At 37.8% G+C, this 26,429-nt stretch overlaps 1 protein-coding gene across 1 annotated transcript in view; it reads left to right on the top strand.

The window, feature by feature from the left end:
- Nucleotides 1–26,429, top strand: part of LONP2 (lon peptidase 2, peroxisomal) — a 43,093-nt gene that overhangs the window by 1,233 nt on the left and 15,431 nt on the right. The window contains exons 2-11 of the mRNA XM_086757920.1: nucleotides 17–251; nucleotides 1,138–1,269; nucleotides 2,192–2,314; nucleotides 3,228–3,388; nucleotides 4,104–4,198; nucleotides 6,637–6,895; nucleotides 14,283–14,424; nucleotides 19,972–20,122; nucleotides 20,986–21,112; nucleotides 22,173–22,306. Coding sequence (XP_086614046.1) covers nucleotides 17–251; nucleotides 1,138–1,269; nucleotides 2,192–2,314; nucleotides 3,228–3,388; nucleotides 4,104–4,198; nucleotides 6,637–6,895; nucleotides 14,283–14,424; nucleotides 19,972–20,122; nucleotides 20,986–21,112; nucleotides 22,173–22,306 — 1,559 coding nt within the window. The remainder of the gene's footprint in view (nucleotides 1–16; nucleotides 252–1,137; nucleotides 1,270–2,191; nucleotides 2,315–3,227; nucleotides 3,389–4,103; nucleotides 4,199–6,636; nucleotides 6,896–14,282; nucleotides 14,425–19,971; nucleotides 20,123–20,985; nucleotides 21,113–22,172; nucleotides 22,307–26,429) is intronic.

The following is a 26,429-nucleotide window of genomic DNA, read 5'->3' as shown; positions in this document are numbered from 1 at the left end:
CTTGACCTGTTTTTAGGATTGGCACCGCTGCCTTGGCAGTACAGGTGGTTGGTAGCAACTGGCCCAAGCCACATTACACACTGCTGGTTACGGGCCTCTGCCGGTTCCAGATCCTGCAGCTGCTGAAAGAGAAGCCGTATCCTGTTGCTGAAGTTGAACAGTTAGATCGACTTGAGCAGTTTACTAATCAGCCCAAATCGGAGGAGGAACTTGGAGAGCTGTCAGAACAATTCTACAAGTATGCCGTGCAGGTAAATTATCTTAGTCCTGTGCATCATATAGCGATGTATTTATGTGTATATTTGGGGATTTTTGTTATAGTTTAAGGTTCCTGTGTCGAGTTCCAGGGTGTCTGTACAGCTCATCTGGGATGAGTCTAAGTGTGTATGTTAGTGCAGTGTTACGTTGTAATAAAACGCGGGGTAGTGGTTTTAAAATAGAGGGAGGTAGATTCAGATTTGATATTAGAAAAAAATTCTTTACAGTGAGGGCAGTAGAACACTGGCCCAGGTTGCCGAGAAAGGCGGTGGGTGCCCCATCCCTGGAAACGTTCAAGGTCAGGCTGGTTGGGACTCTGAGCAACCTGATCTGGTTGGAGATGTCCCTGCTCGCTGCAGGGGGGTTGGACTGGATGGGCTTTGAAGGTCCCTTCCAACCACAACCATCCTGTGATTCTATTTCATATATAGCAATACTATACATACACTCCAGTAAAAAGAATACTTTTGATTATTTTTTCCATGATTATATATATAAAAAAATATATATTTATATACAATGGATTGAGGTTTTGTGAGGTGTATAGAAAAAGCCATTATAGTGTTAAGATAATGGGCAAAGTTTTTCATCAGAGTGTGTGCGGGAAATAAGAGATGTAGGCGTTGGAAAAAGTACTGCAAACAATGATGATTTTTTTGAACTTCTTGAACAAGCAGAAAGCCCAAAGTCTTGACTGCCTTATGCTGAGTTAGCGCCTGTTTTGTGAACATTTTTTACTATTTATTTCAGTAGCTTTTTGGCAAAGCACCTAGACACATTTCATATTGCAAGGTGCAGTCCTTTTTAGGTCAGATAATTGCTTAAATAATTTGAAAGGAAGCATAGCAAACAATATTGTTCATTGTGTGTTCCTTACAGTTGGTTGAGATGCTGGATATGTCCGTTCCTGCGGTTGCAAAGCTCAGACGTCTTTTGGACAATCTGCCTAGAGAAGCTTTACCAGATATACTGACTTCTATCATCCGTACATCCAACCAAGAGAAGCTTCAGGTATTATCTTTTTAAACTCTTTAAAGGGCAGTTAGGTGTTTAATATTTTTTTTTACGGTTAATCACTTTTAGATAATTTTGAAATTGCTTCCACTTGAGACTGTACAGTGATAATGTTGTGCCAGAAGGTATTTGTGTTATGACTGAGCATGGATACTTGCAAAAAGTGTTTGTGCTGTTAAGGTGTTTATATATATGTATGTCAGAACTCACTTAATATGTAAATTATTATTCCAACACTAGTTAGTGTTATTCCAGCAGTAGTTATTGTGTTGGAATAGTGTTGGAAACCAAATTTTACCCATTTCCACATAGCAACATCATTAAACATGAAAATGGAATAGTGTATAAAGTATTTCTAGTTAATGTCCCTGCTTCTTGCAGGGGGGTTGGACTACATGACATTTAAAGGTCCCTTCCTTGATTCTATGATTCTATAAAATTCTAAAAAGACAAAATAAACAAAAAACTGTATACCAACCAACCAACCAAAAAAACCCTTGAGTCTCAAAGTGATTTTTTTTTTTTTTCTTTTTTTTTTTTTCCTGGGTTAACCAAGGAGATGATGCTGTAACTTTCTGAAGAGGGCTAGCTCTTTCCTGAGGCTCAGGAGTTGAAAAATAGAGTGCTTGTAGATGTTTACCACGGAAAATGTGACTGAAATAATAAGATACTTTGAAAACAGACAGGATAAAAGACTTTTTTTATTTTTTCCTGTTTTGGTGTACTTTTGTAGTTTTGGCATTCAGACGTTTTAGGCTAGATTTTGTGTGCTGTATTCCTATTGCTTTTCTTGCTACATTTTTTCCTAAACCATTTATTCTGTAACTCTGGTCAAAAGACAGTAACAGTACCCTCTGTATTCCCCTCCTCTAAACGGATGATCCATCAGCGTGAACTACTTATATCTCCTTCCTCTTAGATTTTAGATGCTGTTAGGCTGGAAGAGCGGTTCAAGATGACTATACCATTGCTTGTTAGACAGATTGAAGGCCTGAAGCTGCTTCAGAAAACAAGAAAGCCCAAACAGGATGATGATAAAAGGGTATGGACCGTTAAAAGCCAGATACTTAGACATTCTCAATAAGTATAGAGATGCACTTTTGAACAGGCCAATGAACGTGCATGATGTTAAATCTGTGCAAAGTTTTAATCTGTAACCATAATGTTTCTTGGTCAGTCTGGAGCGGCAGAGAACATCATCTGTCAACTTTGGCTGTTTAGATACCTAGAAAAGAAAATATTCTTTTAAAACTACCTAGGTTTTGGAGTTTGTTGGTTTTTTGTTTGTTTGTTTTTCTAATCTGAGCACTTTCTGACATTGAATAAATGCCCAGGTTCTTTTGAAGAGTCATTTGATGTCCAGTTTATTTGCGTGGTATGCACACACTGAGTTTTGGCCTGTGCAGTGAGAAGTGTGTGTTTTTACTAATGGCATTGCAGGTGAATGATAGCTTTTGAAATACAGATAAAGAATGTGTGTTCTAAAATGTAGTTTGCTAAACTAGGGCAGCTTAAGCTTTTGCTGCATCTCACTATACTTATGCAGTTTAGTAAATAGGAAGTAATTGAGAAATTTAAAAAAGGTAAGAAGACTTACCTGTTTTGTAAAGATAAGGCTTATTCTGCTTAATGTGCCCAGTATTATTAATATGGCCAAAAGATCACGAATAGCGCTTTCCAGTTTTGTTCTTGTCTTCTGTTGTCTGCTAGTTAAGGGTAGATGACAAATGCGTTTAGGAAATACAGTAAAATAAGAACTGTAACTTTAAAAAGTAGTACCAGTGACAGTTTGTGAAGTTGTCTATTGGATTAAAATCTGCTGAATTTTTCTATGGAGGTGGCTCTCCCAACACCTTGTGTATTTTTCCCATCGTTTCTAGTCAAAGCCAAAGTACTCACGTTATTTGAAAACTAAAACCTCATACTGTTCTCTGGCTCTGTTTTCTGTTTTGTAGGTTGTAGCTATTCGTCCTAATAGAAGAATCAATCACATTCCAAGTGCTATAGAAGATGAGGAGGAGGAAGATCATGATGATGTTGTCATGCTGGAAAAAAAGATTAGAACATCCAGTATGTCAGAACAAGCTCTTAAAGTTTGTCTTAAGGAAATTAAGAGGTAAGAGACTTTCCAGTGGTGGTTTCTTCTCTTATTTTATTTTTTAAAACAAGTCTTGCATATATTTGCTGATATATTTGTGCTGGTTGTGTTTTGGAAATTATTTTCTAAAATGTAGCAGAGTGCTGTTTTTTGCTTATAAATTTCATCATTTCATCTTTTTGAAACATCAAAGGTGATGACAAATATGAAGTCTTCTAGATACAGTTTATACATTAATATAGCATTAAGCTGTAAGCTCTAAGCCTCTGTTACGAAGTGAAGATCTCAAAAAAAAAAAAGAGAGGAAAAAAATAAAAAAATAAAGCTAAATAACACCACAGTTGTTAATAAATAAACTGACTGAGTTATTGAGTCTTTCCTTCTGTTTTTCTCTGGTGAGGGTATAGCTGTGCTATCCATGGTAAGATGACGATTAGCAATCTCCGCGTCAGTGAGGATACATATATAGTGGTGCATGCATTGTGTATGCCATGTAGGTATGGGGAACTGACTCTCATTTCTCTTTGTATCCTGTAAATAACCTATTATTATGCAAAGACAATTTCCTAATTGGTGGAATAGGAACTTACTTTTTTAGTATTGCAGTTGTCACAAAGTAAGAGGGTATGCTGATGACAGCAGGTTTGCCAAATATCTGTCTGGTGGTGCAGGAGAGTCTTACTCTGCAGTTAGTTCCTCATTAGCCTCATGAATTCTGTGCCTGGATTTCCAGATTAAAGAAGATGCCTCAGTCAATGCCAGAATATGCTTTGACAAGGAATTACTTGGAACTGATGGTAGAGTTGCCATGGAACAAGAGTACAAAAGGTAAACCCTTCTGTTATTGTTGATTGCCTCTTGCACAGACATTTTAGGACAAGTAGCCATCATGTAAACACTACATACTTACTTCGGTCTTGCAAATGTTTGTCTCATTGTCTGATTGTAAAAATGTCATTAATATATTGCTGAAGTCTTACAGTCTACTTGGCTTAAAGTCATGTTTGTATACTGAGTAGCCTGTGTAGCTCAGTTGTACGTCTAAGAATGTAAGTTTTAAAAGTATTAGGAATATCTACACAGAAAAATGAAGGTGTTATTACTTAAAATCTATGCTAGCATATATCTAAAATAATGAAGAAAAGAGCAGCTAGTTACTTTTTATTTGTCAGGCAAAAAAGCCTTTGTACATTTCTGTACATTAATCTTCCTGAAGAAGGTTCTGGTACATCTTAAGTTAATCATGTTTGGTAAGAAACAAAAGGATGAAAAACCACAACTGTAGTTAATTTTAATAATTAAAACTTCAGGTACAATAGAAAAACTGAGTATCATGTCAGCTTTGTACCACAGTTTTCCCAAGTTGTGAGCAGAGGGTGATACTATTAATATGGGAACAGTCTGCAAAAATGGAGAGTGAGGAAAGAGTAGAAAATCAAACGTGACTTTTCCTACTGACCAACACAAGTAGGGTAAGTGGGCAAAATGACTTTATAGAAGGTGTACTGATGGAGAAAAGGATTTTAATTCCTTCTAGCAGCTACTGAAGAATGAGGCTTTTGAATGTCATTTAAAACAATCTGATTTTAAAAAGAAATTTAACATACCACACTAACAGAAATGTCTGTCTGTCTTTTGTTTTCTTCATATGCATGATGCTGAATTTTGGCTGGTTTGAACTAGAGCCTTTTCTATTTACAAATCTTCTTGTAAAATGTAAAAAGATCTGCCTTCAGATCTTTGCAGATCTCTGCAGTATTATTCAAAGAATCCCAAAATAAGTGAAGTATTTGTTGACGCGCAAGTCCTAGCAGAATAGTTCTTTGGTGGAAGTTGCTCTTTGATATTGCAAAATTACACCCTGTTACAGTAGTTTGAAGTTCTTTCTTTAAGCAGTTTGTATTCACATTCCTCTGAGTGATGCTTTGGACTCCGTAGCTGCAGTAAATAAAAATACACATGAATATAAAAATAGAAAATCCAATAGAACATTATAAACATGAGTTAATTTTTTGTTCAGTGGTTCATTACAAAAATTTGCACAGGTGATGATAAAAACTTAATCACAGTTGTGTGTGTGTGAGGGTCTGCATCTGGAATGCATACAAGTTGAAGGGGGTGTGTGTGTGCCAAGTTGCTAAACTTCACTGCTTCCTGCCTACTCTCTTTAAGAGGAAAATTAACTCCATCCCTGCCGAAACCAGGACAGGCCTGACCATTTATCTTAAATTATGGCAGCTGCAAAAAACTAAGTTTTACAGTCCTAATACCACGTGGGTATTTTTTACAGTGCCAACTAAGGCCTACCCGTTGACCCAATAGGATCTTGCTCTGTTTGTGAGAGAGTTAAAGACTCTTATAATGTAGATGATGAAGACTTAGGGATGAATGGAGCCACCAACGTAAGAGGGATGTGGACCTGTTGGAGAGGGTCCAGAGGAGGCCACAAAGATGCTGAGAGGGCCAGAGCACCTCTCCTGTGAGGCCAGGCTGAGAGAGCTGGGGCTGTTCAGCCTGGAGAAGAGGAGGCTCCAGGGAGACCTGAGAGCGGCCTCCCAGTGCCTCAAGGGGGCTGCAGGGAAGATGGGGAGAGGCTGTTCAGCAGGGCCTGTTGTGATAGCACAAGGGATAACCATTTTAAAATAGAGGGAGGTAGATTCAGATTGGACATCAGGAAATTTTTTTACAGTGAGGGTGGTGGAACACTGGCCCAGTTTGCCCAGAGAGGCAGTGGATGCCCCATCCCTGGAAACATTCCAGGCCCAGTTGGACGGCTCTCTGAGCAACCTGATCTGGTTGGAGATGTCCCTGCTCCTTGCCAGGGGGTTGGACTGGATGGGCTTTAAAGGACCCTTCCAACCCAAACTATCCTACAGTTCTATGAATTCGTGTTTTGAGAAGACCTTACAGGATCAGACTTACTTCTGTGAGAACGCAAATGCTGAAAAATTTGAATGTCTTTGAATCGCTGCTCTAGAATAGAGACTATGTTAATTTGAACCAGATTTCAGTCTGTGACACAGTGAAAAGGTGGAATTTTAAAAATTTCATTGTCAGTACTATGTCTACCTTATTTTTAGTTTCCTTATTAAAGGAGAATGAGAATGCCTTTGTTCTAGGAAAACATTCTGGAATGTGTGTGAAAAGGGGATTGCGTTGATGAACATGTTTGAGAATGTGTTTGTTTCTATTGTGTTGTAGAATGAGTTGTTGCCATTTTTAAAGGCAAATGCACTGATACCTTTTCTGTTATCAATGATTGCTAGATCGCCTTGAAATTCGTGCGGCTCGAATTCTTTTGGATAATGATCATTATGCTATGGAGAAGCTGAAGAAGAGAGTTTTGGAGTACTTAGCTGTCCGACAGCTTAAAAACAACCTCAAGGGACCCATTCTTTGTTTTGTGGGGCCGCCAGGAGTTGGGAAAACTAGTGTTGGAAGATCAATTGCAAAGACTTTGGGCCGAGAATTCCACAGAATTGCTTTAGGAGGAGTCTGTGATCAGTCTGATATTCGAGGCCACAGGTAACTACTACTTCCTCTTCTAAGTGCAATTTTTTCTTTTGTTTGTTACAGAATGTATTGATTATTTTCATTGTTTAGCTAATACAGAGAAATTAATTTTTTTCAAGCATGGTAGCTATTAATTGGGTTTTTTTTGGTATTCAATGGTATTATTCAGGAGAGAATTTTAGTAATGGGAATGGATGTTTAGTGTTGAGATTCCGCCTTTATTCTTTCCTTCCTCCTTTATTGTCACAGTGGAGAACGGAATTTCATCTTCTGTCATTTTGACACTTTAAAGTAAAATTCGGCAGAAGGTCTAATGTAAACTCTTAAATGTTGGATCAGATTTTTCTGTTTTTAAGAGGAATATAAAATAGCCTATGAATAGCAACACATTACTTCATAACCACGTTTTGCTAAAACAGGAAGAAAAACTGAGAGTGATGCTTAAAAGTTGCTAGGGGATAGCAACAGAGTTACTTAATATATCAAACTTGTTACTGTACTATTTTCGGATTTCAAAAGGAAGTTTATCCAAGGACACTTAAGCCGGAAGATTTCAAAGATTCTTTGGGGTGACTTTCCTTAGGATTTTTTTTATCTTGCCTCTCTTTATGTATGTACTTCTTTGTCTTTTACACCATTTGTTTATATTAGTCTGTTCCTGATTCCTTGCAGCTGGAAGCATATGGAATGGGTAATGTAGTAAGTAGCTGCTATACATGAGTGCACCATTTTTTGTTCTGTTAAACATTTTATGCTTATTGCATGCAGTGTAGGAAATGAAGAATAATGAATTTGTTAGTGTTCTGAATATCTGTAAAACTATGTGGGGTTTTTTTTTTTAAAGTCACATTTTTGAAAAAAAGCCTCCTTACAACAGAAGGTAAGTGACTGTGAATTAAAGCTATCAGCTATTTCTTTGATGCCATGTAGCAGTTAATTTCACCCCATGGCTATGCTGCTACTTTCAGTCATCAGAATACACCATCATTCTTGCTTCAGTTCCAGGTTATTTTGTAATTTCTTTTTGTTTTCAAGGCGTAAAAAGGACTTCGGTATTCTTATCACTTCCCTATGTAACTTTATTGAAAATTTACAAGAAATACCCTAATAAAAGTTCATTGTGTGGTGTCAGACTTCAGACTTTTGCCTGCATAAGCTAGTTGCATGTGTGAATACATTAGAGTAGTGGAAGCTCACAGTCCCAGCTGGAAGGAATGCAGGAGACTCACTGGGAAATCTTTTGCTGAACATAGGCATAAATTTCTACGAATGTGGAATATAATATATTTCTAGGAATCTAGAGTATAATACAGTATTGATCGCTTCTCAGACCAGAACGTGAGAGATGAAAAAGTGACAAACCAGTGATTTTGTAGTTGATGACAGCTTGATAATTCAGAGTTGTTTTGTAAACCTTTAGTTCAGCACCCTTGATAAAATGAGCAACACACATTTATTTGTGTGCGCATTCTTCTGTGGCAAATTTGCAGGAGTTTTGTTTGCCAGGGTGTTTGATGCTTATAAACGTTTGTGGTGTGAAAGAATAATCGGTAAGTTTTTTCTTAGTGTGAGCTTGGTCAGCATACCCAGCTGCTGCATACCCAGGGGTTTGTAGGTACATTTGTTTGAACACCTTGATTTTGACTGCATGGCAGCACTCTGCGTGTTTGTGTGAGTGTTTTGCAGTCCTTTGTGAGAGCTGGCCTTTCTACCCATTTACTTACTAATGGAAAAGAAGCAAAACTCTGTCCTTCTCCTTCGCTGTGTTTCATAAACTGCATTCTTAATCACTGTTTAATAAGTGAGAATTCCTATGTTTTGGATTACTTATGGTATGGATCCTAAAGCAATTTACAGTGTGATTCAAGAAGGCGTTGCTGTTCGAACTGGAGCCACAAGAGGCTGTTGAATCCTAAGCGTTAGAGAGGAGTGACTTTTCCAGCCTTTCTAACAGGGAGACCCTGCCTGTGACATTGGCAGTTTGAGTCAACTCTCATCAACTCTTACTCAATTACCAGTAATGCCTTACCATTTTCTTTCTTTTTCTCTTTTTTTTTTTTTTTTTTTTTTTCTGTTTGGCTTTCTATCTCATGCTTAGACCTAATAGGGAATAAAGACACCTAGAGTCATGTGATAATGAGGCTTTTAAAAACTTTTAAATTGAGGTGTTTGTGGCTGTCATTGCAGTATTTTTGAGAGCATTACAAAATTATTAATGCATGTTAGAAGCTAACCATTATAAACTGCATATTAAAAATTTACTTGAAATAAGCTGATGGGAAGTATTTGATAAGACAGTTTATTTTTCATCAGCAAAGGAAAACAGTATCTAGAATTAGCAAGAGTATCATGTGGTTACTTTTCAACAAACAAGTGGATAGGTTAAAAACAAACTTTAGAACAGTTAGTACCAGAAGTCCCTTGTAACTGGCTGCTTTTGCAAGTTTTTTGTAGGTAAAATCAAAACCAGCTGTTGCATGCTGGTTGGTTTTTTTTTTAAATTCTGCTTAATTTTTTTTTCTGCCTCTCAGAATAAGATTTAAGCAAATTAAAACTACAGCTTTTCTGTAGAACTCTGTCTGAAATGTCCTTTTGCATAAATAAATCCTTCAAGTTTTTCAAGCGAATCCATATTGTGCATCTCATGGCAGTCAGATAGAAATTATAGAGGTGGTCTAAAAGTGGAGGAGACATAGGCTGCTGTTCCCTTAGTTTAACTGTTAAGTAGGCTGATTTTCTAATATTACATGTTAGAAGCCATTCTTTTTCTCCTAAAAACTCCTTATTAGGCTTTAAGGCCCTGATAGATTCAGTAAGTAAAATAAAAGATATTCGATGGCGGCAGGGAGGGGAGTGGTGTTTGTCAGTGTGCTGCTCCATGTGATGTGTAACTGGGGCAATCGGAAACACCCAGTTCTTACCGTTTCAGTGTGGATCATGTGCCTGCAGCTGGAGTTTGTAAATCCTTTTTTGACTGGGTGAAGAGTAGCTACTACTGTTCTGCATTCCCAAAATGAAATCACCATCTCAGTACAAACCCAGAACTGCTGTATCAGGCGCCCTGCAGCTGTTGTTCACATTTACCCCTCGTCTATACTATATGTAAAAGTTGGCTGGTTTACATTTGTTGTTAATTTGTATTTAAAAAAAAAAAAAAAAACAAACCAAAAACTAAAAAACCCCAAACCACCCTGAAGAACAACTTAGAACTTTTTTTCCATGAAGCTCACTGCATTTAAGATCTCCTCAGTACTGATATCTTGTTTTCTGCGGGAACTATGTGATCTTCTCTGTTGCATGTATGTGTGGTTTTCTGTTTTTGAAACTGAAAGATGTAATTGCGCCACTTATTTATAGTGGTGCTGGTGAGATCAGTCTGAAGCTCTTTTTTTTCTCTCTCACCTCCGTGTGAAGCCGTCTTTCTGATATTACCATCCCCTCGCAGTTTCTAGCAGTTTAGATGGCTTACGTCTGGCGTAGGCCTGTGCTGAGGCCTTGTTCAGGTGCATCTGTGTGAGAAAAGGAGTGATTCCTCAGCAGTACAGCTAGGCCAGCAGCAGGACACAGAGAAAAAAAAAACAACCTCAGTTCTCCTGTGAGAGCAATAGCTTTGTTATGCAAGGGTAAAGCTACATGCATTTGTAAAGCACTTGGGGGGACGTAGCCTCTATCCTTGCAATAAAAATAAGCTGTGACCTTGTGCACGTGAAGATTACTAAATTACAGACCTTCTGTGGCATGAGATCTTAAGGGTTTTTTTAATAGTTACTAAACAAGTGAGATAACGAGGAAACTTGATCTGTACTTCCTGCTTTGGGTGGCAAGCAGCTTGGCTCCCCTTCTAGGTCTAATGCACAGAGAGAAATGGTGCATCAAAAAATGAGCAAAGCCACATTATATCGTCAAAATTACAATATAAAATATTTGTTTTTCCTCTCTTTAACCCTAGCTAAAATAATGAAAATAAAGAATAACATCCTGTTCAGTGTCTGGTGTTTACAAACAGCAGTATTCAGTTTCACAAGGCAAAGGTTAGTGTCCGGGCAGATAAATAGCCATATCTGCTTGTAATTTTAATATGTTGTAGTCAGTTTATATGTAAATATCTGCAGGGCCTGTCTTACTGAGGGCTCTTGTGTTGAGATGTGGTCCGTAATAACCATTTAGAAATGAGAACAGGCTACTTAGGTTTGTATTTTCAAGGTAAAGTACTATGTTATTGTTCCTTATCATCCTACATATGACATTTGTATTAGCATTCCTTATTTGCCTTGGAGATCTTGAGTCTTTGATTAATAGTATAATAAAATACATATTGGTCCATCTCCAATAAATGAACATATATCACAGCTTTAGACTGTTACACATGGGAAGAGTGAATTGATACCTAGGTATTTGTAATCCTAAAATTTATAGTCCAGGTTTCCATTTTGTGATACTTGATTAAATTACCTAAATAAATTTAAGCATAGTTTTATTTGAAATTTAATGCATCAATTAAACATTTATATTGGAGTTAGTTGTTTAGATTTACCATGCCTAGAGGTGATTGAAAATACAAATGAGAAGAAGAAAGTACGAGAGAGAGGTAGTGAAAGGAAGAACAGAATGTCTCTAGCCACATGCACTTTTCTCATCTATTAACTCTAATTCTGTGGAGACTGAGTGTTTTGCAGAACTGCTCCACATTTCCAACAACAGTTCCTTTAATTTTGACCTTTGAGTTTCTTGAAGAACTCTTGGATTTTATAGGCAACCATTTAATAATTTTTGTAACATTGGATCCATTTAAGTTGGAGTGTGGTTTCTATTTAAGTTTTTTATGTGGTAGCTTATGACCCGAGGCTTAGGACAGGGTGCATAAAAAGAAAAAAAAAAGAAATTAATGATTTTCTGTCATTGTTAGAATATTTTTCTTATTGCTTGCGTTAGAAGCCACTTAACTCTTATACTCTTAAAATTGTATTTCTCCAAGGTATGGATCTCACTTGACTCGTTGTAAGTTGCCTTGAGTATATTTGCTGTTTTCTGCTTTTTCTTCACCACAGATCTTGCTACATTGTGCTTCAGCCTACCTAGGGTATGGTTTATTTTAAAATGTTAAGAAACTTGATTGTCTACAATAGTTAAGTCTTACTGAAAGATGCTGTATGTGTGAGAATCTTCCACGAGTGTAAATATGTTATTAAATACACAAATCTACTTGAATCTAAAAGGACTGTGACTTGAAGTCTGCCTTCAGGGTTGTTTAAGGTGGGAGGGGGAAGTATTTCAATCTATTAATAACAACCTTTTTTGTATCTCAAGAAAGAAAAATCTCTTCCTGTTTTGTTTGTGGTTTTTCTGAGTGCTTATATTTGGAAAAACTCAAAAAAAAAGTTTTTAAGAGTAGTGTGGGTGTGTGTGCATGGGCATAAACAAACAGACTTTTTTTTTTTTTATTCAGAAAATCTTTTGGTAGCTAACACTTACTCTCCTTTGACCTGTGTTGTTGCAATTGGATGGTGAAAGGAGAGAGAGAATGATTATTCACAGTACTTTCCCTTGACTAGAGGAAATCCAGTTTACCTTCATTTGGTTTATAAACCAAAGCTGCTTCTTAAAACTAGATGGAACATAGACATATTAAAATGTTCTAGCATCTAGAAGGATCCAGTAAAACTTTGTGTATATAAAAACACAAACATGTGTTATGAAAGTGTAATGTCTTTAAACATGCACTTGAGAATAATGTACCAAGCAAGAAAGAAGTATTTTTAATGTTTACCTAATTATGTTATCTATTACTGGCATAAATAGAATATTAAAAACAATTAAGCTCCATTGTCTCTGAAGCATACAAAATTGCCTAGTGCGGTAAGCAACTATTGTTAAAAAAAGGAAAAAAAAAAACCCAACAAAAACCAAACTAAACCACCACCACCAATGACAAAACCCAAACCCGCAAACAAAAACAAAAAACCCAAAGAACCCCCCCCCAACTGCTGTAGTGATTAATGTGGTTGCAGTGGTAGTTAAATGATTCACTTCTGTGAACTTCAGTTCTGCTTCAGCCTTGTCATTTTCTGATTGCATTTTGTAGGCTCCTTTCCTTCTTTTGGCAAGGCTGACTGTGTGCAGATGGCGAATGGAGTGGCACGCTGGTGTAATAGCTCCCCGGTACAGTGTCCTGATCTGTAATGAATGTTAGATAGCGCAGTCCTCAGCGGGGAGGAGCCCGGGCACCGCTGCGCAAAAGTGCTGAGGTGATACGCATGCTGGCTGCTCTGGTCTCCAGCACCCGTCTTATGAGGGTGGTGATGGGCAGACTTAAATTCTCGCAATTCTGGCTATTTAAAACATCTTAAAAACTTGTTTTTGCTTTCATCTAGAATTAAAAACTGTAACTGCAGTTTGTTCCCTCACTGGTTAAATATTACATGGAAATAACACTATTACTGTGTGGTTTGGGTTGAGGTTTTTTTTTTATATTTAGTCTTCTCTAATATATTTTGAAATTATTCCCATGGTATTTTCGGTTTCATCTTTCTGAATGTCATCCTGTTTATTTTGGACTGTATTAAAACAGATCGCGTGGTGAAGCAGGCTTGTTCTGCGTATCTGCTTTGTGAGGGTCATGAGATAGGTACTGCCATACAAGTTCATGTAGCACTTTCTTCTTGAGTGACCAGCATTGTGTATTCTTAATTACAGTATTTTGTTTAGTTATGGCACAAGCAGAAAAGGCTTTGATTAATGCAGCAAACAAGGGATATATTTGCATGTAAAATGTACTTGCTCTTTGCACTGTGGAAAAAAAGCTTTTACCACCTTTGCTGAATAAATTCAGACTCATAACTTTTTTGTTCTGTTGCACTGTTCTAGTTTTTTGCTTCATATTGAAATGACATAGCGAATACAATGATTTTTTGTGACTATTAGTTAAAGCATGCTGTATATACAGGGGACATTGCCAGTTTAGCGTATTTTGAATTTTGCCCTGGTTTGTAACATGTTCTGTGAACACTGTTGTGACGACAGAAGCCCTGTATCGTCGTTATTAAAATATTAGTATTAATGAGGTTCCCAAATCTCCTTCTGCTTGTTCATAGAGTACTAGGATGTTTGTACTGAGTCATGTAAAATGCCTGCAAGCCATAAAGTTTGGATAGACTTTAATGCGTGTGTTTGTCTTTCTAGACCAACTAGTGCACCATGGAACTGGCGTTTTCATCTGCTGATATAATTGCTTATATTGCTTCAGATGCATATTCCATATTTTTATCAAGTAGTTCCAAATGGTTTTGCAAAAAAGCAAGAATTGCTACGATGCTGCTTGTTCTTGTATTTTCCTTTGAGTGTTGTTTTTGGTGTTTTGACTCCTGTTACACACATCTGATTCCTCTTTCCTTTCTCGCAGGCGCACCTATGTTGGCAGCATGCCTGGCAGAATAATCAACGGGCTGAAGACTGTTGGGGTTAACAATCCAGTATTCCTCTTAGATGAGGTGGATAAACTGGGGAAGAGCTTGCAGGGGGATCCTGCAGCAGCCTTACTTGAGGTGAGAGAAGTTAAATTGCAAGCGTTGTTTCATTTGTAATTAAAAAGAATAGGACTCAGAAAGGAAGATTCACTGGACGAAAGACAGCATGACAGTGTCAGCTTTTTTATTCAAATACCGGCTACTGTGTTTTGACGTTGTAGGATTTCTGTCCATTAGTTGTGCACAATGCAAGTGCACAGCTTGCATATAGTATACTTAGTAAGATATCTGTAATCTCAGTGATCCTTACTTAAAGACAAGGATGTATTTTGTGCTGAGCTAACTGTTTTGCATATTTAAAGACTGTTCAAGCCTTAAGGATTTCTTATTTGGGGGACTTTAAGACATTGAATTTTTTTTTTGACCACATGTTGTTGTCTTTAAGAAAGAACGATGGAGCAGCCAGAGTAACTGGTTTCAAGTTTTCCCTTTTTCTTGTAACAGTTTTAATGTATTTTTGAAGCTTTTGATGGTACAAGCTTATATTGGAGCTAAGCGTTTTCCCTAGCATATAATATGGAGTAGTTGCATGTTCTTTTAGCAGCATTTCTTTAATTAGCACTGTAATTAACTTTCTGAACTTAGATTTTTCATTTAAGTCACAGGTCCCCACTCCTTGACTGATTGTGACGTGCTGAGTGTTTGCTTTCCATGAGAGTCAGCTATTAAGTATGTTTTTTCTGAAATTCTGGGACTCAGATCAAGATATAAATGAATCTAATTTTGAGGCACATGGTGTAGTTATTTTATCAGAAAGAGTTTAGAGTTGTTAAAGTTGACTTGCTTAAAGTTGTAAGTAAAATCTAGGAGATACAAGTAAGGACTGTTGGAATATTTTGTAAATCCATCAACTGTTGAGATGTTATTAATTAGGTTAGTTGTTGGGATTTCAGGAGGCTCAAATTTTTGTGATAATGAAGAAGATTAATTGATACCTATGCCTTGCAGGCTTCATGTATCAAGGAGTCTGTAGTAGAGACCTGTAATGAGTTGCCAGAACCTTCTTTCTGCTGCCTTTTTCCCTGGAGTATGATACACAATGATATCCCAGTACAATTCCTTCTTCTGCTGACTTGCATATTCAGCAGTTTTATTCTAGCAGTTATGGAGAGAGGAAGGAGCGTCTCCTCAGGTGTGGGGAAGAGACAAAGAGTATTGCCCTTCCCCAGCATCTTAGTGCAGAAGGCCGTGTCCATCTTCCTGTGCAAGCATTGATGATGAGGAAAGGAGGGAATGAGGAAGGCAATGGCACAGCAGAGCTGGGCTGGGCTGAAACACTCGATGGAGATGTCGCACTAGTGCACTCAATGGTTTTGGTGTAGTGTACATTCAGAATTTCCTGTTTCAGTCAAAAGGAGTTAAGTTAATAAGAGATATTTATCCAAATTTTGTGAGTTAGCCTGCTCACCTTCACTGAAATGATTTAGGGCAGCATAATCCTAGAAGCATCTCGGTTGTCAGACTCAAGGTGTGGTAACTTCTGTAGCTGGGCGGTTGTGGGTGGTGATGAAAGGGTTCTGGTAACACTTGCCTACAGAGTCATTCTGATGACTCTTTTTGACTGACAGTGCTTAATACCCTGGTTTGAATATGAAAAATGTGACTTAAATTAAGGTGTCATGAGCTCATCTGTATGCTGTGTGACTTTCTGCAAATGAAATGTCAGTTGACATTCTACAAATGTCATTATTTTCTTCCAGCTAGATAGAGTAAAATTACTGTTTTGACAAGGCCAGCTAGTTCTTTGAAAATCAGTGTCTGAACAGGTTATGGTTTGAGAGCTCTGTTTTGATCTTTGATTGTTAACGTGACCTAGTAATAATTTAGATGTGCTAGAAAATACCATGCCTTCACATTTTTATCTTTTAAAAATGACAGTTGCAGTCCTTTACCTGTGTATTTCTCAAGTGTGTGGTGCATATTTCTAGGGTGCGTGAAAAGCCTCTGAGCGCAAGGAAAACAAGCAAGGGAGTGTAACAAATACTCCTTTGCTGTTTCTTTTAATTTTTCATTCCCTGTCTTGCAGTAGAGAATTAGCATCTGTGTCCTTCTATCATGTCAAGTGTGAGGGCAAATTGAATTAATTTATTTTTAAATTATTTGTGTTTGAATTGTTGCCGCTTTGGGATGCTTCTGTTCTCTGTGTTTTGAAACTGCATTCTCAGTGATAATAAACTCAGCTCCTGCTGTGAATTATTCCAGCTGAGACTCCCAGGTTAGCTTCCAACTGTCTGCTTGGGCTGGAGTCTTTCTGTAAGTCATTGCTAATTGACCATTAGTTGCGTTCGGAGAAGTAATTGCACTATTAACCATGTCTGGGCTGCTCCCACGTGAGATCTATATATTGCTCTACTGCTGTCTAAACATCCTGAAACAGGTGCTGTACCTCTCCTAATGGAGAGCTCATGCCTGGACATAACGGCTTAATTTTTATCTGGTTTTTGTGGTTTACTTTGTTGGAAAATCCATCTGGAGAGAGCAAAGGTGGCTATTATGTAGGAGAACACACAGTAGTAAGAGGTCACCTAACTGGCACATTTGTTTTTCAGACTGCTGCTTCTTGTTTGGTGAGCGCCATCACTAAGTACAGAAGGCACATCCTTTTTTCCCTAATGCGTAGGTGTGTTAAATTCCCACTGACTGTCTGCAGTGGGATATATTCAAGAAGAGCGTTGCCATGCCCTGTACACTCAGAAGCAAAGCTTGATGTTCTGTAACTGCCGGATGTGGGTTTAGTTCTAGTGCTTCTGCAGAGTTGTTGCTGAAGCAAAACAGAATGTCTTCCTATTTCCAGTTACTGTTCATCAACAAGGGAATGTTTTAGTCTAAATTTAGATGACCTCTGTTTAAAACAGAAGAAAACAGAAATGGATCCAAGTGCCTGATAGTGAGTATTTGTATGCAGGGAAATAAGGGCAGGAGCATAGCCAGGCAATTAAATGTTTATGGAAATCATTCTGGATTTTATGGCAATAAAAAGCTGGTACAAAGAAGCCTTTTGTATGCATGTGAGCTGCCAGCCATAAATTAACCAGGATGTGTTGTTCACTGAATGTTCTTTTTGTACTTCATATGTTTGTATTAGTTGAATATCTTTGAAAAGTTTTGAACTTGAACTTTGCAGAGATACCTAGCTGAAGAACTGGAAGAATTGGCTTTGGAAAATCTGTTTTAAGTACATAGATGTGTTATCATTTTTATGTCTTATTCTAAGAAATAGTTACCATGACAAACAGTTGTTAGTTCAGAGAAGCTCTAGCCCTTGTAGAAAATCTCAGATAATTTGTATTTTTAGATAAAATCTGAGTTGTTTTTTAATACAGTTTCCTTTACCTTTACCGGGTAGTAAGTATTGTTTGTGCATGAGTACAACATTGATATTTTGTATATCTTTGTAATGATATAATTACCAGCTTAGCACTTAGTAGGATTCCTACGAATTTCTAGTTACAGACTGCCACGAGAAAGAGATAAACATGCATGTAGCTAAATGTTATAAAAAACTGACTTGGTCTGTCAGAATACGTTGTTTTTCAACATCTTTGGAAGTTGTTGCAAATGTTTCAGCTAATAGACTGGAATTTTGTGGAAATAGTGTGTTATCAGTATAGAAAAAGAGTAAGTTGAATTAGGATTTGCTGTTTACATAGTTTTTGAAAAATTTGCAAGACTAGGCTTCGAACAGGAGACTAATACTTGGTATAGATCTGCTTTCTTTGAAGAAAGTTTGTAGATGCTGCGCTTGGACACACTGCCTGTTGTGCTTACGACTAGACTGTAGAGTGGGTTGAGGTAAGACACTTCTGTAACTCTGCCCAATTTATGCCTCGGTGCACTTGGCTAGTCAGGATTCTTCAAGGCCTTTGCCTCCATCAGGAGGAAAGGGAGTGAATGGTAGCAGCTGGCTGCTGAAGAGGGTAAGAAAAGCAGCTTTTGAATAGCTTATAGCCCATGAACAATACCATTCGCTGAGTTCCAACCTTAGTTTTAGGATTTGGGCATATGCCTCAGTGTGTTTTAAGATTTCGCTATTAAGGGGAATGTATAACTTGTATTCTGTTACAGTCACAATACATTTCCAAATATTAGTCTTAAATCTGTGCAGTACTTAAAAAAAATCAGAAGCCGTTCTATTTTTTTAAATTCTGCTGTGTTTCTGGTATTCTGTAAAAATTATTTTGCTTGTTTGTTGTGGTCATAAAACATTTCTGTTCTAAAGATTTTTAACATTTCAAAGACCGAACAGAATTTAAAAGTCAGGAAAATATAGAATTATTTCTTTCATAACCAGCTAAGAAGTCCTCAAATTCAGTTTTTTAGAATTCTTAACACTGTTCTTGGCTATAATTCAAGTTGCTAAGACAAGAAGTGCATTCATTTGGGTACAGGCAGATAAATTATTTTGACAGCAGTGTGCTATTTCTCAAGAGATGCAAAGGTCTCATTATTTGTAACATGAGAATTATTCATGTCCGTGTAGTGCTGATACTTCATCATTTGGGAAGGAAGAGTGTGGCAGGACTTCAGGAGGGGGTGGAGTGAAGGGTGGTTTGTAGGTGCTGATACAGAAGCCAAGCGTAGATTGCTATATAAAATGAACTTCCAATTTTCAGCACTGTTAAAAAAACCTTACAAGACAGCATGTTAGTACACTCATGACCACATATGTAGAATATTTATCACCGAATGCAGAAAAACAGCTTGTTCAAGCTTAAATATATGTGAGCGTTGCATTAGCTCACGTAAGTAGTACAAAAAGCATTAGGAAGACAACACTGTTATTTAGGCCGTGGTTCTACTTGTGCAGTAAACTTTTTAGGTTTGTCAGACTACATGTTGTTACTCTTCAGTGCTTGTTTAATTTTGTCTCCATCTTTTAACCACAAAATTTGGGGATAACAGAAAAATGCAAAGATTGTCTTAGGAAAGCCAGAGCTCAGCTGGAGTCAGGACTTGCATGGAATGTCACGGGCAATAAGAAGAGCTTCTGCTGCTGCGTTAGTAGAAAAAGGCTGGAGAAAGCTGCAGAGTGGTGCAGGTCATTTAGTGACAGCCAGTAAGGTTCAGATAACCTGTGTTCTTCCTCTTGGTCTTCACAGTGAGCTCTCTCACGTTGGTGTGCTTAGAGAAAGAGGAGCTGCCAGCAGCAGATGAGGATTGGAGTCAGGCATTACTTGAGAGTATTCCACTCGTAGAAGTCCATGGGAACACGTGGGCTGCTTTTCCAAGGGTGCTGAGAGTCCCTGGAAGGCCATTCTCTATCATCTCTTTAGGGTCATGGAGGCAGATTACAGGAGGTACTCGATGACTGGAGAAATGCTGCAGCCGTCTTTAGAAAAGGGTAAAAAGAACTAATGGGGAAACAACTTTTTTTTTGCACGTGTTGTGGAATGTCGTTACAGAGTAATCAGTAGTATTGAGGGTCAGGCTTTAGTAATATTCATAACATATTTGATGAATGTAAAGTGAGGTTTGACAGATCCAAATGGAATATAATAAAAATGTGCGTATTGTATTTACTTTTCCTTGAGCAACTGCATCAGTTTTGTGTTCACTCTTGTTAAGGTCTTGGATCCAGAACAAAATCACAGTTTCACCGATCACTACTTAAATGTAGCCTTTGATCTGTCCCAAGTCCTTTTTATAGCTACAGCCAACACTACAGCTACTATCCCACCTGCTCTGCTGGACAGGATGGAAATTATTCAAGTTCCAGGTAACACTACAGTGTTTTCATTACAGTGGCTATTACAAGTCCTTAAACAATGATGGGGTGTTTTCCCTGAAGTGAAAAGCAGTTCTTAAGGTGAGCCTGCCAGGAATCTAAACTGAATGGCCAGAGTCATTAAAAGAGATCAGTTGGGATGCCCAGGTTGTGGCCTCTGTCGTGAGAAAGAAATCTAGCATTGCACTTAGGCAAATTCAGTTCCAGGTATATGGAACTGAGTACGCAGAACGTAACAGCATTCCGTAACAGCATTTTCATTAATTGATGTGTTTGTATTCTAGCTGCCTGTTGCCTGATGCATCTTTTTAAGATTCCAGTGAAGAAAGGGATTTTTGAAACACTAAAAGTCTATTTTTCCTGCTCACATGAAGTTATGAGCAACCCCCAAGTATTGTGGGAACAGAGAGTGCAGCACAGCTGTCTGATATTGAAAAATTTGAGCTATGTCCTTGAACACCACTTGCTCAATAACAAAAAACAGCAGTTAGAACAAGATAAGTAAATACCAAAGGCAAAAATAGTAAAGACAACTAAAAAATCTATAACCTATCCAAATGAGGTTTAAGGCGCATGAACAATATATTGCCACCAATTGAATTAGATGATTAAACACGTGCATTTTGCGTGTAACTTAGAAAAGATATATAAAAGACTTATGCTGACGGACAATAAAGGTCTCCGGAACACCATCCACAGACTCCGTGCCCTTACTGCATCATACCAACAGCCTTTTAAATTAGAGTGGGAGGCTTTTTTGTTAAATTCAGTTAAGTACAAATATAAATGCTAAATTTGATTATATTGTAGTAAATGGCAGCAAGACTAGTAAAGGTATGCTTTTTCTTTTGAAGGATACACACAAGAAGAAAAAATTGAAATTGCACATAGACACTTGATTCCTAAACAGCTTGAACAACATGGCCTGACTCCACAGCAAATACAGATTCCACAAGTAACCACTTTGGACATAATTACCAGGTAAATCTGTCATTTGTTGCTTTAAGCTTAGATAACTCCTTTTTCTGGTAACTAGTAAATAATTTATAAAGTGATAACACAAAACATTTCTTAAGATCTATTGTCCTTAATAGCTTCAGAAGTTCAACAGTTGGTAATTTATGGGATTGCTCTATCTGGCCCTGCTGTCTAAACTGCATCGTCCTTCCTTCTCCAGAGAATTCCTTGCTCTGATTCTCAGAGCATGGCTCACGATCAGTTGTGATGACACAAATGACAAAGGACTATGAATAAACAGAAATGCTTGAAGCTATTATCGCTGCAGCATTCAGTGTGTGAAGCCGTGGTCTAGGCAGCAGCAAATCTTTATTTTAAAGAATGAACTTTTATTTCTGTCATTTTCAGATAAAAAAATTTAAATTGCCACTTTGTTTTCTTGTGACTTGATGGACCGTATTTGTCTAAAAACTAGAATCGGATTAAAATATGGTTTTTAAAATAGCTTGTATTAATTAGAGCTACTTTTTTGTTGGACACGAGAGCAAAGATGTTGATCGGATCGTCTTTTGGACTCGAAACTAGCTCATTTCCAATGGAAAAAGTGTATCAGTATTCAGTGAATTGAAGTATTTTACGCCCAGGAACAGCATTTTGGCATTTTATGAGTGTTATTGTTTGGTGTTTCCTAGACTAAAAGAAAAGACTCTTTTACAGTCAGTTTCTCAACTTTCAGTGAACTACATTTTGAGTTTTAAGATAGTTCTTCCTTTTAATTTTTATGCCTCTGAGAAGAGCTCAGTGCTATGCATTATTAAGCATTTGACTGAGGTTTGACACCAGGTGTGTCACGTCTTCTTCCCATTCAGTAGTTTGTCTTACTTTACAGTTTCATCAGCAAACCACAATTATTTCAATAAAAGCACGTAACATTTTCTCCTGTTTTTTAGAGCAGCCCAAGGTGTCACTGCCTTTCACATCTCTTTTTATTTGGACATATTTTTAAAAAAGAAAGTGTGTTTACATGCGAAAGAAATCTCTCTTACAAAAATATCCACCAGTAAAACCATTCTCTCTACGCTAGATACACGAGAGAGGCAGGAGTCCGCTCTCTGGACCGGAAGCTGGGAGCTATTTGCAGGGCGGTGGCGGTGAAAGTGGCGGAAGGACAGCACAAAGAAGCAAAGCCAGATCGTGCTGAAGTGGGCGAAGGAGAAGGTGTGTATCTTGTGCATGTTTTTTTGAAAAGGAAACTTCTAACATAGTCACTAGGAAGCTAATTTATCAAACTTTTCTCCCTTTTTATGCTTCTTTAAGGACTCTGGTTTTGAAAAGCTTTGCAGATAGAGTGACATTCTTCTTATGTGTGGTTCAAGTAGTGCTGAGTTGTGACTTGGGCCATGAGTAGAGTTATTTCAGCCTGCCATGTTGGTAACTGGTGCAAGGCATCTATTTCATATCTTAGGTATGCGATTATGATTTGTTTATGTTTTTATGTCTTCCTAGGCTTTTTAAACTCAAGTCTGTCACTTTTTTTTCTTCAATAAAAGACTAAGCATGGCTTTAGTTATTGTATGTAAAGAGGTTCTTTAACTGTGCTGTGCCAGCTCAGAACTCAATGTAGTTATTTTGTTGTACTCTAAGATAAATGTCTGATTGAAGAGCTTTGAAATTAGAAGGGTTTAGTGGCTCTTTTTCTTTGCCTTTTAAGACTGCCCTTACTCTAATTCTCTTGGAGCTTTGGGAAATTGCCAGCTTCAGTAAGTTCATTCTTGTTTCCCATGTGTACAGACAATAGTGATTTATCTTTCCCAGTCATCCAACAGACTGAATGAAAACTAAACATTAAATTCTCAAACAGCAAAAATACTCAGGTAACTGCTTCACCAGTTAAGGTAGATGTCTTTCTAGTCTTGAAACACAATGGGAGAAGGAAGAAATTCAGGCCCATAATCCAGTTCATGTGCAACATGCAGCTGGTGACTGCTCCCTTTTTCATCCCCAAATTAATGTTCTCTTTGATAAAAATGAACATCCATTCTGAAACGTAGCCATGCAGAGCATAGATGGTTGTGCATCTATTCCAGCCAGTTGCTGATGGAGGATCTCGCTGTGCGCCGGAGTTTGTTGCAGGTTTCAGAGTGCTCGTTGCAGCACTAGATGTCTGCAGGAGCCCACAGTTCAAGGTCTATGAGAAATGTTAGAGGACAGAATCCAAACCTGAAGCCGAACTTCTGAAATGTGGATAGTCCTTAGTCTCAAAAAAACCTAGCAAGGAGGATGTCAGGTGTTTTGTTTGTTTGGTTTTTTTTAAAGACTGCAATGAGTCTGGTTGACACTTTCTGGCAAGAAATGCTGTCAGTCTGTCGGAGAACAACTGTGTGCCAGAGGATGTCGGAAGGGAAAAACTGCAGAACGGCTACTGCTTTTGCTCCAGAATACTCGCAAACATAAAATACTAAGCAGGCCCCTGTTTGTTTGATGTGAAAGATTCCAGAGCTGAGGTGACATGGAAAAAACCTCTACATTTTAACGTCTGTGCAGGTAGAACAGTTCTGGACTGTTTTAGAGGAGGACAAATAAGGATACTCGTTATCAGCTCCTTTAAAAGAAGGCAGCTTGCAGGTCTGAACCGGACTCTTCATCCTTTCAGAGAGCAAAACTCTGGGGGAAGAAATATAACTCATATTGGTACAAACAGTGGTATGTGTTATAAGAGTATATGAAGAGTTTTACCCATAGCTGAAACTTCAGTAACTTGTCTCTGGAAATCTGTTTGTTTACAGTCTTTCAGCTTTGCCTTGTCTTTTTTTCCGAACTCAGTATTTCCCTTCTGAAAATTGAATCTTCTTTTATGTTGGTGAATTTTCTAAGATCACCATAATGTCTGTGGAAACTGTAATATCAGAAAATTGAATTTGGTCTACAAATCGGTGTTTGCTGAAGTGGATTCAGCTCAGTTTTCTCTGAATATTTGGCTTAAAGAAAGTGAACTCTCACAGCAGCAGTGCCTGTGCATGCGTGAATGACTGTGCAGTTTTAATTGTCCCATACACATTAAAATGAAAAGCTTTTAAGACATATTTATTAATACTTTTAATTTATATTGTGTGCATCTTGTCTACCTTAAAATAAACGAAAAATAGGTTCAGACCACAACTCCTGATACTAAAGAAGAAATATTTTACTATTAAGCAAAGAACAAAAAGGAACTGTATTAGACATCTCGATACAGAGAGAGAGATTTACAGTGTTAAAATTGGCACTGTGCTTGCAGCTTAGGTATTTACACTGTTAAAATTAGTACTTGAGTTGCAACAGCCTGCTGTTTTTACCTCGCTTTGGTAAGTGCGTCGAAAAAGCATTTTTGGTTGACACACAATTTGGGGTAAGCCCACAAGAAATGAGCTATCAAGAGTTGCCTTTGTGCTTCTGGAATTGAAACTGTCCAGAAGAAAAAGCTATATTAATAAAAGGGATTCCAAGGTAGCTCTATACTTCAGCTTTGGCGTTATGAAGACATACATAGAATGGTGTGCAGTCTGCAAAATTTGCTTTACTTTGAATATGTCACTTGTTGGGAATATATGAGAGAGTAGGATGCTTGAAAAAAATTTTTTTTGTTTAGTTTTAACTCAGCTTGTTGGAAACAACCAAGTATTTAAAATAAAACTCAGAGATATCCCCAAGTACTTGCAAATTGATGCAAATAATGGGATTTGTAGCCTACATTTATTTCTTTAGAATTTTTTTAAATGTTGATGAGTGGACATTTGTGCAGTTGTGCATAGTGATGATGAATTTTTATTTCATATAATGAATGACTCTGGAAGAATAGTTAATCAAATTGTTATATCTTAATAGTTTCATTTAGAATGGTTGCCTTTTTTTTTTTTCCTTTATCTGTATAAAAAGACCATTTTTACTTTACACATTTATTGGTGTGGGATTGAGGCTCTACAGTCAGTGTGTTCATGTGTCATGAGTTGTGAATGGGAGGGAGCGGTTACAAGCCTGCCGTGCCGTGTAGATTCTAACTTGCTAAAGCGTAATTTGTATGCAGTTCGTAGCGTATCAGAATAGTACTGTGTTTATTCAGCTGCGTGCCTTCTGGCTCATGCATTTGCAATAAAAGTTGAAAGACATTAGGTGGTAGAACCTCAAAATTTCCATCATTATATTGATTAAATCAGATTATTAACTCAAAGTGGAACATCTGTTTTCAAGGCTTTGTCACCATCGGGCCTTTGACACTGTTTGATAGTAGGCTCTAAAAATGGAGGATACTTGCCATAGCAGAACTGCTGCTAGGAGATAGCTGTCAAGTCGTGTCTCCAAAAATGCGTGACTGAAATCCACGGGCAGCTTTGTACTGCCTTCCTTGCTCCTTTGGCTCCTCAGCTTTATGATGAAGTCAACAAGTGGAGGAGTGTTTGCCTGGGTCACTGAGTTTGTACAGTGAACTTCAGCAAGAGCAAATGGAGTCATTTTTCAGAGCTCTCCAGGGAGTCATCGTTGTGTACAGTAACGCTACCTGATATTTTACTGACACACTATCTGAGATTTACGAGACACTCCTCTAGTCTTTGACACTAGAAGAAATTCTAGGAGTCACAAAAATATGTGAAACTCTCCTTCCTATTTTAGTGCAACTGCCTTGAGAATACAACGCAGCAGCTGTGCACTGAGGCATCGCATCATCATACAGCAGTTGGAAGCCAGAGAGAAAAATGAGTTGTCTAGTTCAGACTTGAAAGGAGGTTTAGGAAAGGTAATATTTAATACCAAGAAGGGATTAGATGATGATTCTGTCTGTGTTGAAACCAAGGCTTTGAAAACATGTAACTATTTCCATAACCCACTAATACAGTACAGTTTGTTCTGCTCCTCGTGGATGAAACAATGCTTGGGTTTGAGTTTAAATGCAAGTTTGACTGAAGGGGTCAATGTCAACTGAAACATGTAGTCTTGACTCCCCCTCTCTCAACGTGGGGTAAAGCATTTTATTCACCAAACATTGTGCATGTCTGGGGGGGGTGTGTGCTAGTTTTTAGTATGTATAAGGGCTTTAATGCAGCTGGGCTAACATCACTGCTCTTGCAAAAGGTGACCTGTGCTATGTTCTAGCCAGAACTCACACTCCCAGCAGCATGGCATCTCCTGTAGCACTGGGAGATGAGTTTCTGCAATCTGATCAGCGTAAATCCCACTGTGGTATGACTGTAGGCATTCAGCTGTGCCGGCATCAGTACGCTTAGCAGCTGCGCAGACTGTAATATGTGGGTCTTTCTAAAAATTGCTTGAAATTTCTCTTCTGTTTTAGGCCAAAGAGGCATAAATG

Source organism: Chlamydotis macqueenii, chromosome 13, assembly GCF_036417535.1.
Source record: "Chlamydotis macqueenii isolate bChlMac1 chromosome 13, bChlMac1.mat, whole genome shotgun sequence".
Taxonomy (NCBI): Eukaryota; Metazoa; Chordata; class Aves; order Otidiformes; family Otididae; genus Chlamydotis; species Chlamydotis macqueenii.
This window is presented reverse-complemented; position numbering and strand designations above follow the sequence as displayed.